Source organism: Manacus candei, unplaced genomic scaffold (assembly GCF_025592945.1).
Source record: "Manacus candei isolate 608988 ecotype Guabito, Panama unplaced genomic scaffold, ASM2559294v1 h1tg000067l, whole genome shotgun sequence".
Lineage (NCBI taxonomy): Eukaryota > Metazoa > Chordata > Aves > Passeriformes > Pipridae > Manacus > Manacus candei.
The window spans coordinates 3,664,051-3,676,782 of NW_026138115.1; the positions used below are offsets into that span (position 1 = coordinate 3,664,051).

At 35.6% G+C, this 12,732-nt stretch overlaps 1 protein-coding gene across 2 annotated transcripts in view; it reads left to right on the forward strand.

Moving 5' to 3' along the window:
- PPP4R3A (protein phosphatase 4 regulatory subunit 3A) overlaps nucleotides 1-12,732 on the forward strand; it is a 44,672-nt gene that overhangs the window by 13,265 nt on the left and 18,675 nt on the right. The window contains exons 1-3 of one of the 2 annotated variants that reach the window (XM_051806613.1): nucleotides 3,088-3,139; nucleotides 4,610-4,708; nucleotides 7,130-7,747. In XM_051806613.1, the coding sequence (XP_051662573.1) occupies nucleotides 7,205-7,747 (543 nt within the window). In that variant the 5' untranslated portion in view covers nucleotides 3,088-3,139; nucleotides 4,610-4,708; nucleotides 7,130-7,204. Of the gene's footprint in view, nucleotides 1-3,087; nucleotides 3,140-4,609; nucleotides 4,709-7,129; nucleotides 7,748-12,732 lie in introns of those variants that run through there. The other variant, XM_051806612.1, reaches the window with a different exon arrangement.

The following is a 12,732-nucleotide window of genomic DNA, read 5'->3' on the forward strand; positions in this document are numbered from 1 at the left end:
GGTGGCTTTGCATGTCCAGGAAAGTGTCTGTGTCTGTAAACAATATAAGTGCCTAGATAAGGAACTAGCAATCAGGCAGTCCGAGAGGGGGAGAAACAGCCTTACTGTGTTGAACTTTCAGTGGGGGCCAGGAAAGTGTCATAGGCCTGAATCATTTGAGGGCTAGCAGGAAAAGATTCATTTGCTTTTTAAGACTGAAAGCAGGAATTTATGAAAGACCTATCTAATGTAGGGGATTACTACTTCTTGAGTGTAACCTAAATGTTATAGGTGTGCCAAGAGAAAGTTTTGGAGCTACAGAGGAGACTGGTGTTCTCCCTGGACATGAACAGCAGTGAGAGTTCATGGTCAAACAGTAACAGTTCTGTTAATTTTATCACATTAGGAAAGAAATCTTAATTTTACAGCAGAATGAAATCCTGAGTACTAGTTGGTCTGAAACTCTTCACTATGAAATCCCAGGGCTTGCTTTGGAGATCATGTGAATGCTGTATAACACACCTGCTAATCAGCTTTCTAATTGTTAAATAAAACTGATTTAACGTGTAATAAACATGTGACTTCTAGTGACTCTTATGGCGAGCACTTTAGACTGATAGTGTGTATTCAACAACTTTTTATGCTTGAGGAAAGTAAGAAGCCTTTTGGCAATAATTTCAAAAAATGAGAAGTCAGAGGGTAGATTTCTTTTAAGTACAATTGCCACTGCCTCCTGGCTTGAACTGTTGCAGTAGTATGTTTGAAGGTTAGCTCCTCTAGGCATGAAGTCTCAAATAAAACTGTAGCACACAGTAGTACTTCCTTGAAAACCTCTAACTAACCAGAATGTGCTTTGTGTGGGCTTGATGCAGCCAGAAGTGAGAGAAGCAGCACAGAAATCTCCAATTGCATTCTGAATTGTTGCCTCAGGCTGTGTCCTTATAAAGATTAGAGTGTACAAAGTTATCCTCCACTGATAAAAATGAGGGAACGTTAAATAAATATGGGAACGTTAGATACACAGGTTTCCTAAAAAGAGGCCGTGCTTAAAACTTCTGGTTACATTTAAAAATTCTTGACTTCATCTGTGCAGTCATAATGTGAAGACTGATATGAAAGAAGACAAATTTGCATAAATGCTCTTGGGGAGACCAGCAGATTTTGTATGGGCTAAGATGGTAATGACACATCCAACTGGCACTACCGTCAAAACACTGTCTTGCAAAGCAGCAAATGATTTTCAAGCTTGAGATAAGATTGTGAACTCCACATAAATAGCTCCTGATTATCATCCTATTTAAAAAAGATCTTGCCAAGAACTGTGGTGCATCCTGAAAAAAGTGAGGAGCTAGAATGCTGGAATTCTTGCAGAGCGCTCAGTATGAAAGCCTGCAATGATAAAACATCTGTCCATGTTTATGACAATTCACCCAACCGTGATTTAATACTGCAGTTTCACATTCAAACTGTGTTTAATGATGAGCTAGATAAGAACAAATTTTACATGTTTTAATCATACCATCCAGTTCCTTGTGTAGAGGCTAACATTTGGTATATAATGCAAAAACAAAGGACACGTTTTTGATCAAACTCAGCCAGAACTTCTATGAATCATATAAAATTGAAGATTTTTATGCTCATCAAGGTGTAATATGCAAGACTCATCTCCTTACCTCTCTAACCAGAAACTACTATTACTAAGCATATTTGTCCACGCTCCTGTTTTCTCTTGAAATGGTGAAGCCATTCTTGAGAAATTTCTGTTGCTTTCTGGAGTTAAAAGAAGTAATGTTTGATATTTGAAAGCAACAGATAGTCTTATTCCATAGCTGAGAGATCCAGAGTAGTTAGTGGATTCAAATTATACTGAGGAGATTTTAGATCAAGCACATAGATTTTATTCTTAAAACAAGCAGAAGCAATACTGTTATTCATGCATTTTTTTATCTCTACATTTAGAATTTCCTTTAGTCATTTCTTCATGCATGTCTGTCTTGTGCTGCTCTTCTTTTTGACAATTATAAGCTTTATAGGATTAACAAAATGAAATTACATTCATAAGTGTCTGCATTTAATAGTGAATTTAAACTTTGACAGAACTGTGTATTATGTGACAGAGCAAAGTGCTTTTGTCACTGTGTTTCATGTTCTCCTTTTAAAAGACCTTTCAGGCAAGAAAGGTTGTACAAACAAATACTGTTTCCCAAAAATCGAAGAGTAGTAACTGGTAGATTTCTGTTGAGTAACTGATAATAATCTATAATATGAAACACTTGTGTGATAAGACAACAGATAACTTAATAGTGTTAATGTTGGCAATTGGAAAATGCTTTTCTGATATTAGTAAATGAAATTATTGCTCTGTTGCTCAAATAATTTCTTTCAGCAGTTTTTTGTTTTGTTTTCCAAAGAAGTAGTAAATTTAAAAATTCAGAATGTGTAGAGGTGTGAACTTCTGTGTTTAGCAGTAGGTGATCTTGTTTAACAAGAGCAATTGCTGTATTATGGCCAAATACACTTCTGTACATCTGTGACTGTAGTTTTCAAAAGTAGGTTTTAAAAGTAGTCATTTCCCTATTTGTTAGTCATTTTCTTTATCAAGAAGAAAATGTATTTTGATCTTCTTTTGGAAAATGGCTTGCTTAGAAATCTAACCACTTTGACTTAAGTGGAGTAAAAATTGGATGGGAAAGTTGCAAGTTCTGCTAGGATCTACTTAAAATGTGGTGTTAGGGTTAGTTGTGTTTTTTGATTTTTAATTAAATAAGCACTACACAGTGTGGAGCTAATGAGACAATGGCCTTGAAAATTACTGCAGTATAAATACCAATTGCAGAGATTAATGTATTAGAATTTGAACCTGATACCTACAATGAATACTGCAGTAAGATACATACTGTTTTTAACAGATGGTAAACAAAAAATTTCGGTTTTGACCTTCACTTTTTAGATTTTTGTAAAGTTATTTTTCTTGCTCTATAGGAGCCAGCAGTACCAAGTGCTGTCAATCTGTTATTACCAGAGTATTTGCACCATGACCTTGTAGAGAATAAGCTGTTAATTATGATTTTTTTTCTTCCTTTTGTATTTTGGAGGTGGTCTTCCTAAATCCCTTTCTTCTGTGTACCACCTCTTCCTCAACCATTTGGAAAAGGAAAAGGTAAACTATTTGCCATTTACAAGGTAAAGCCATTAGTGCCTCTGAAGCAGTATAGCTGCTCTGGTAATGGCAAATTGATTATATTGTATTGCTTGATAATCCTAATGGATCTAGCTGATGGTACTATTTAGATTATAGTTTAGTTTAAGGAGTTTTCTAGTAAGTGCATAACAAAATCTAAGTCTAAGATTTCTCTTTATCCTCTGTGTTCATTTTAGCATTTGAAGCAAATTAAGTCTAATTAATAAAATGTATTAAACTTTATAAATGCTTTACAACTTACAGTGCTTTTGCAAATATTTAAAATTAATTTCTTTAGGAATAATCACTGTAAGCAAAATCTATACTTAATGAAATAAAAATTCTTTATGTTCCCACTGAAATACAAGTAGAAAAATCCTCATGTCCCTTGTCCTAGTGAGTAAAGGCACAGTTTGGCACTTAGCTGACATAACACAGTTTCATGGAGCTATATATATTTACTGTGGCTATATTTTAGCTGTTATAGGAAGACAAAAGACTTTAAATAAAACTTGATTCAGGATGTGTAAATAATGCCGATTTTATTTTCTACTTTTAATTTTATTTATTACTTTATTTGTATTTTTTATTTAGTTATTCTGAGAGTTATTTAGCAGACTGTTAGCTACTTCATCAAATGCCTTATCAGTGTGTGACATTGCTGTTTGCAGCATCAGCTGCCACTTTGGTATACTGGGTTTGCATGCAGTATGAGGGCTCTGAGAAACTCTGGAACTCTCTCTCTTGTAGATGAGAGGTGAAGTGTCTGGGTAGTACATACAGCTAAGCACGGCTTCAACTAATTTCCAGAAATCTAGGGCAGAACTTCCTCCCAGAACTGTGGTTTGGAATAAGTAAAGCTCCTGTGTGTGGGTCAGTGTGAAGGTGTGTGTACTCTCAGGGAGTTAACTGTGCTTATTCAGGTTTCTGTTCTTTAAAGCTTGGAGCCCTCTTGGGGCTGCCTTTTAAGCAACTGTTCTGTGCATTAGCACAATGTCTTCTGGGGCCTATAAAAATGGAAAAAAAAGATTGTAACTTTGATCCTAAAGAAGAAGTGCAGTTTTATGTGATCCAATTGAAATATTTTTTAAAAAAATCCAAACATAAAAGCCACAAACCTCATTGCTGTTGTTATTGTATTTTATCAGAGGGTGCATTGAGGTAGAAGTGTGTATTCTGGATCAGCCTCTTTGAGATTTACAGTATTATGGTCACGTGAAATAAGAAATTACTTCAGTATCTTTCTGAAACTTCTTTGTTCTGATTTATGCAGAAATCTTTTTAATCCTAAGAATCTTAGAACACATAAACATTTTAAAAAGTATGATGATTACGTTTGTGTTGTAATACTATCATGTCAGAATTAGGTCTCGGCCTGTTTTTATTTTAAAATTTTACTCTTTAAACACTGAAATACATTGCCTGAAAATGCTCCTCTTCTCTTTAAAGGATACCTTGATTGTGTGGTCTGAAGCTGAAAACTATGATTTGGCACTTAGCTTTCAAGAAAAAGCAGGATGTGATGAAATATGGGAAAAAATATGTCAGGTAAGTTTGATAAATGTAAGATTGAGACAACCTAATTCATCCTAATGTTTGTGTTGAGACTTTTTAGGCTGTTCTAAGAGATGAATCTGAACACAGTAGATAGTAAAGACTATTGTTTTAGCCACCTCTCCCAGATTTTGCATTTTTGAATTTGAACATTTTCTCCTTCCTCTGGAAATTTAATACAAACTTAATCTATGTTTTGGGTATTCTTTTAGAGCATTTGCAGGTTTTATTGCTTAACATAACTCTTCATCTCTTTTATCACCCAAGGAAGTGTAGCTCCTTGTTATGAAAAAGTTTCATAACAATTAATACCATAATTAACTTTTTCCAAGTTGGCCAAAAGGGAAAAGATTACCTATCAAAGCTGTATTGTAGAGAGAAGAATGTATGTGAGCTCTTTGTGAATTTATAATATATTTCTTATTAAATATGTACCCTAATGTATTATTGTATATATGGTATATATAATAAAACAATATCTTATTTACATTTCTCTTTCTACATTTCTCATTCTTCTGTTTCAGGTGAGGGGAATATTGAGTGCCTCTCAGAACTTTTTCCATGTAAATGTTTCCAGGTTATGAAAGATTGATGTAATAGTTGAAGTTGGAGATAGCTCTATCCCTATGTTGTCACCTTAAAGATACAGCTTTAAGAAATCAAACAATTTATATGTAGCATGTATATATTTTAACATGTTTTACCACTGAGATCAGATGACTGTATAGTCAGTGCATCAGTATTGCTTGTGGATAATATTTGGTCAGGTATTAACTGTTGACCAATACCTAAAAGAGTTTAATCAGTATAGTCACTGCTGTAAGTTCACTTTGTCAGTTCTTATTTGGGTTTTTTCTTCCATTCCAAACATTACAACTTTTCTTAATTCTCTGCTACATTATGTGGGACTTCTCTAAATTAGTCTAAATTGCTCTCTGTGCGCTGTTTCTGTTCTTAACAAACCTCTAGCTTTCTCCGCTCTGTCTTTTGGAATTCATTCTCACTGATTTCAGAAGTAAAGCAAAAAAATCTGGTTTTGTAGTGGCATGTGTCTAGATTATTCCTTTTTTTAGGAATGAGTATTTTCAATAGTTTACCACTTACATAAATAAGTAGAGAAACTTATGTAAATAAGTACAGAAACATTTCCAGGAACCTTAGCAGTCAATGGACTGAAAGTTGGGGACAGAAACAAAATGGGGAGAAGGGGAAGTTGTGTTCTTGGGAAACACCCAGATAAGAAGCCCAACTTCCTCACCCTCATATAAAGATCTAATATTTCTGTAGGAAACCAGTGTCTTTACATCCTGTTTTGAGGCCACACTATTGTATTTGTGTCTAGTGTACTTTATAGATCTTAAGCTTTCTCAATCATGAACACTTCTTCTAAAAGGAAAACTTTGATACCATTTATAGTGAAAGTGGTTGCTGATGTATAAGCAGAACAATATGTGGTTTTTAACAGTGTTTTGGATTTTAATCTAAATATAGGGTTGCTGTTACAAATGAAGTATTATTTCTCCCAGAGATTTTTTTGCTGATTTTCAGGATGAAAAAGAACACTATCTTCTACTGCTCTGCACAGCAGTGCCTTTCTGAATTTGACACATCAGACTCCAAGCAGATGCTAAAATTAAGATGTCATTAAAGATCATACGCTCTGGTGCCCAAGCATCTGTCAGTTTTTTTCACTGATTTGTACTTTCCACATTTCCTCATATCTCTAGAGAGGTCTTTGCAGGTCCTGTGCCTTGTTTTTCTGACAGTCAGTTTTCCACTACTCTTTTGTCAATGTTTGGGCTTTTCTGTTCTTACAAGGGGATTTTGTGTCTGTAGAGTATTTAGGAAGTGCACTGTAACAGATTTTGACTTGCAGGTCTCCAGTACTGAAAATAACAATTAAATTAGCAAGACTGGCCTCTCTCCTCTGTTTGAGGTAGCAAAAGCTTTTAAAAGCATCAAGAGCAGTTAATAGCCTATAGATAAGTGTTTAAAGCGGTCACTGCAGTAATGTAATACTGGTTTGCATTTAAAAATCTGTCTGCAGAGAATAAAGAGTGGAAACATAGTTTAGTAGTGTATTAAAAAGTTGCCATCCATATTAGTAATTATGAATTTGTTTTTATTTGAAGTACTTATAAAATGTAGCTTTTTTCTTCATTCTTCTTTTTTTAGAAAATAAATAAAATTAAATGTCTAATGTAGAAATAATTTTTTAAAACCTTCTGTTTGAAAAAATCTTTTCATCATCTCTTTATTTTCCAAACCAGCTATACTCAATGTCAAACTTAGATTTGCACTTCTCTTTTGCCCATACAGAGAAAAAGCACGTGATACTTGAAATTATGTTTTTAAAAAAGCAGTCAGGCAGCAGTAAAATTAAACTCCACTTTTTTGACAAATTTTATTTTGTAGGTTCAAGGCAAAGACCCTTCTGTTGATATTACTCAGGACCTTGTTGATGAATCTGAGGAAGAACGCTTTGATGACATGTCATCACCAGGTCTAGAATTGCCATCCTGTGAACTCAGTCGACTAGAAGAGATTGCAGAACTTGTGGCATCTTCGCTGCCTTCACCATTACGCCGTGAAAAGCTCGCGCTAGCACTGGAAAATGAGGGTTATATAAAGAAGCTCTTAGAAATTTTTCATGTGTGCGAAGACTTGGAGAACATCGAAGGACTACACCACTTATATGAAATTATCAAGGGAATTTTCCTTTTGAACAGAACTGCACTTTTTGAAGTCATGTTTTCCGAGGAATGTATAATGGACGTAATTGGATGCCTAGAATATGATCCGTCTTTATCACAGTCACGGAAACACAGGGAATTTCTGACTAAAACAGCCAAATTTAAAGAAGTGATACCTATATCTGATCCAGAGCTGAAGCAAAAAATACATCAGACATACAGAGTACAGTATATTCAAGATATGGTCCTACCCACTCCCTCAGTTTTTGAGGAAAATATGCTATCAACACTTCATTCTTTCATCTTTTTTAATAAAGTGGAAATAGTTGGTATGTTACAGGTAAGTTTCAAAATTTCATAGTCTCTTATTTGCACTTGGGCACATAAAGTTGGATAATTATTCTTGGAAAAACTGAGGTGCTTCGGTGGAAACTTCACTTCTGTGATTCTCAAAGTGATTGTGGAGTATGACAGAAAAAATGTGGATTTGAGCACTGAGTTGTTGAAAATATGTTCTTATGTCTGGTTTTGGATTGGATTCTCTGTAACTATTTAAATGGAGAAAACATGTAGAATCTTGAATAAGGTTGTTTGGAATGAATAGTATTGTTTGCATTTTGAGGCATTGACTTTAATAGGAATTTTGAGGGTTGAAGGTTTCCTGTATTTTGGGACTTTTTAGTCACTAGATATAAGGATATTTTTTGTCATGTTACCATGCAAAAAAAATTAAATTACTTTGCCTAAATTTCACAATACAATCTCCTACCAGGATGTAACTGTTGCTATTTTTGAAGTAAATTAAGTTAGTTGTTTGGAAAGTACAGGTGAAGAACACAACACAGCCTTAGGTGCTTGAATGTTTTCTGAGTTTATCTTAATAAGTCCCTAAATAATGCTGCTTGGAATTAGCAGTTTTTCCTGAAGTATCTTACTGCAAATGTAAAGAGATTATATGATGCTGTAGATGTCTTACCAGCATGTCTTTAATATTCTGCAGCAACCCATGAACTTCTTGAACAGTGTTAGTTAGAAGCAGGGGAGCTTCCTAAAACTTTCAGCTAACTCAGCACATATATTTTTGTTTATAGAGCTTAATTATCTTAATTCTCCTAGTGTTTAATGAATGAATAGCCACTGCCTTTGTAGAGGCTGTCTGATCTGAAGAAATGGACTTAGTGCTAGATATTACTGATTACCTTAATCATATTTATCTTCAGTTTGACTCTCAGGATGAACTCTGTATAATTTCATTGAAAATACAGCAAAGGAGAGTGAAAAGTCCTTTTGCAAGCTCATATAGGAAATAATTGTCAAAACCAGGCCTCACAACTTTTCATCCACCATCCACTCCCTTGGAACCTTAATATGTCATATCCACATATGGAGTGTTTGATAAGCAGCCAAATGTGCAAGTCATCACCCAGACCTTGCTGCTGAGGCACGTGCCTGGTGGACCTGTGAATTAGGCATTGGAGCAGCCACTGGAGGCCTGATGGAATACCTGGGGCATCTTCAGTAGTACTGGGCTCTGCCTTAGGCTCAGCTGAACCAAACTGTTCATGTCTGCATGTGTGTCCTTGATGAACAGAGTCACGGTTGCTTATCTGGAACAGAAGACCTTAATCATTTTGGAACAGTGAATTTGAGAAAGTTAACAAGCCTGACTCTGAGACAATGCCAAAAAAATTCAGTTAAGGGGTCTCACCTTGAGTATCCAATATAACTAGTAGTCATACTCTCATAAAATGTCTTCTTTGCAAGGGTTGATAAAAGCAAATTTCTGAGAGTGATACATTTTGGCTGGAGGAGGAGGAGGGGAAGAATTACTCAGGAGTCTTGGTGACAGTGGCTGATTCTGAGGGATCTTGAACTTTGAAAAGGAAGCTGGGCAAGGAAAAAGAGGACCTGATCCGGCAAAATCGTTAAGGGTGTGTTTGCCAGACATCCCAAAATAACTTTATTGAGGACTAGTGACTGATGAGTTTCCTTTATTCTGTCTCTTACAACCTGTGTTAGATTAATAGATAAAGGGTAAGTGTTGGTTCCAATAGCAAGGTTTAGTGTGGGTGCCAGACTTCTTAGTTGCAGTTTAGAGGTGAAATGGATGCTCAGGGCTGGTTGTGATTTGTTGTGTGACAGCGGATTTCTGAACCTTATCTCCACTTCTGTTGCTGTTGTCTGTGGTTGAGAATAAAGTGAGCTCCATGTATGTGGGAGCCAGAAGAATTAACATTGCATTTCAGAGTTAGATAAATATTTCAGATTGTTCAAGTGCTTTCTACAACTTCGAGGAGCCAAGAGTGGTAGCACACAAGAAAGATAATACATCCTGTGTTATGTTGCATTTCCTAGTACTTTAACAGTAAAGCTCTATAGCAGTGAGTGGGAACCCCCTGAATCTGTAAATAAGAATCTGTTGGAAATCATTTGACATTGTTGATCAATTTTGATTTTGAGGGAATTAACGAGACTATAACAAATTATATGTCCATTGCATTTTTAAGAGTTTAAAAGGCTTCACTGCTGATTTTTCAAGTTCTTGCAGTGTAGCTCTAAACCAAGGTTTCAGCTTATTTACCAGGCATTTATTTTTTTGTTTATTTGTAGAGCAATATGTCATGTTGCCCTTTTCTGTAATCTCTGCACTCTAAAGTTTCATTTCACTCCTTATTCCTACAGTCTGCATATAAAATGTATGATACTGTTCCTTCTCATTTCTTTAAGCAGAATAAATAATTCTTTAAGAACAAAATTAAAAGACTGCTTTTGTTGATTTCAGTTCTGTAATTAATTCCTAAGGTCTTTCTTCCATTTGTGTATGGTTTAGCATGCATTTCTGTAGCTGGTTGTATGAGAATACCTTGGTGTATGTGGAGGGGGTGTTACTTCATGAAAGATTTAAAGTTCTTTGGAATTCCTGGCATTCATTATTGTAGATCTTAGGAGATCTTGGTGTTCACTAACCCTACCTGTGTACTTAAGTGGTTTCTTTTGTAAGTCATTATTAATTGAAAAGGCTCTAGAATGCTTCATGGTAGTTTCTTGGGAGCTGTGGACAAGTCTCAAGTTCTTAGTTGATGCATAATATAGGTTGTTAATGCCTCTGCTGTTGACTTTAGGTTGTCTCTCCTGGACCATTGAGGATGTGACAAAAAGAGATCTTTTGAGAAATTTTACTTCTCAGAATAAAAGTAAACTCCCTGAGTAGTTGATATCCTGTGACATACTGCAACTATTGCGTGTACAACTGAGTTGTTGTGTATTCTGTTCTTTTCTCTCTTGCTGGCTGTGAAGAAAAGGAAAAGAAAACCTGTTACATCCATCGTGAAAAAAAATGAGCTCTAAAGAGGCCTTTCCGTGTCAGGCTGTGTATTAACCAGAGTGGCATTTTGTAGTACTCTCTTGTCAACTCAGCCATACCTTAGTTTCAGAGAAGTGACTAGAAATTTCTACAAGACTGTATAGATTGTGTCTTATACTTTTAGGCAGGCTGAGTGACTTTACTCAAAACTACCAATGTGTTTTATTTCAGCCATTTGCTGTCAAGATGGGTCAGTAAAGGTCATTGACCTTTTAGGTCAGTTTTTCAGTTATAACTAGTGAATTCTGTAAATGAGAACATGCTGATTCTTAAGAGTTCTGGCTTTATCAGGGAGATTTTGGGCGTGTTTAAGGAAAAACAAATTCTGTAGTCATGGAAGATACCTGCTTCCATGATTTTGCTTTCTTTAGCAGGTAAATAACTGTTGCCCCTCTGTGGTAAAACTAAAAATAGAGACTAGGTAACAGTTGGCACTTAGCCTTATGAACTGTATTCCTTCTGCCTTCTTCATGAAGGTTGGCTTTCCCATAATATTTACAAAAATGCTTACACTGATGGGCTTTTCTGACAAATTGAGGTTAGTTTATTTGTGATATAATTTTATAAGAACTGTCATTTTAAGTGAGCATGTCAACATCTTACTAAACTAATTACTGTTGTTCCATGATGAATAGTAGAGCCACGAAAGCAATATTTCCAGCCTGCAGAATTAACTGCTGTGGAAAATACTCAATGGCAGGTTTTGTGATTTGCTGTATGTAAGATACGAAAGAGGTATATAACATTTTTTTGCAATTTCAGCCCCTCCTAATATGCTCTTACTGCTTGGGGTCCAGCCTGTTCTAGTCTTGAGATGTCATAGCCTCCAAGAAACCTTGCTGAAACATGGAGTTCGCCAAGTTTTGAGAGTGGGGGTGGGACAGGTAAGTGGTGTTTCTTGCTTTATATGACGCTCTTTTGCAATTTAAAAAATATATACTAATGTTCACACTGGAGGCCACCAGTTCTTTCCCTTTGTATTATTAACTAGTTGTTAAAAAACCAAAAACTTGCAAAACTGCGCCATAGAGTGAGCAAACACTGTTTCCATCTGTTCTCTCCCCCCTTTCTCATTGGCATATTCTTTTTGCCAGCAAGATCCTGCAATGTTTTTTATCTTCCAGAATACAGAATATTGTTAGCATTACTTTTGGGTATGTGCATTTAGACTTCAGTGTCTTTTATTTTCAGGAAAGCTGAGATTAGAAGGGGAAGATTTGACGTGTTAAAATAATTTTTGTGCCTGGTAGAGCAGTGATCACATGGTATTACTGTACTGGGAAATCAGATTTTTTAAAGACAGAAATGATATTACTGGTAGTCCCTATCTCCCTTTTCAAGGAACTTGTAGGCATTTAGGTACATCTGTATATTTTACTGGGTTTATGTATAACAATAGCTGAATTTTAATTTTTAAAGTAGTTTTACAGATAGTTGCTTATTATTGACTGAGACTCATGGATGTAAATGTAATTATCTGTAGTTGTTTTAGAGGAAGAATCGTGTCGGTGCATTTTGATGGTTTTGCCCAAATCCAGTCCACTGTTTTATAGTAGTTGACTTAGGAAAAACTGGAGATTAACTTCCAGCAAAATACAGCTGGCAATGAAGTGTAAAAGGATACCACTTCCTGGGGTAAATGACTTGGTGAAAGATATTTGCAAGTGGTGCATGCTTTTGATTTCTGGGGTTAAGTTCTTCATTGTAGAAAATGTTTTTCTATGTGTGCAGAAGCTGCAGAAGTGATTGGGTGGATCCCACTACTGTTTCAGCTTGTTGATTCAACTGGAAGTAGCGCCCAATGAAGGCCTGTGTGGAAAGGCAGTCTGATATAAAGGAGGTTTTAAATTAACTAAGACATCTTCTGGTCTGGTCGCGGGAAGGAATGTATGTTTGAAGCTGTAATTATCTGTTCACTGGTAACATATTATGAAAATTTCACCTTATGGGCTAAAATACTG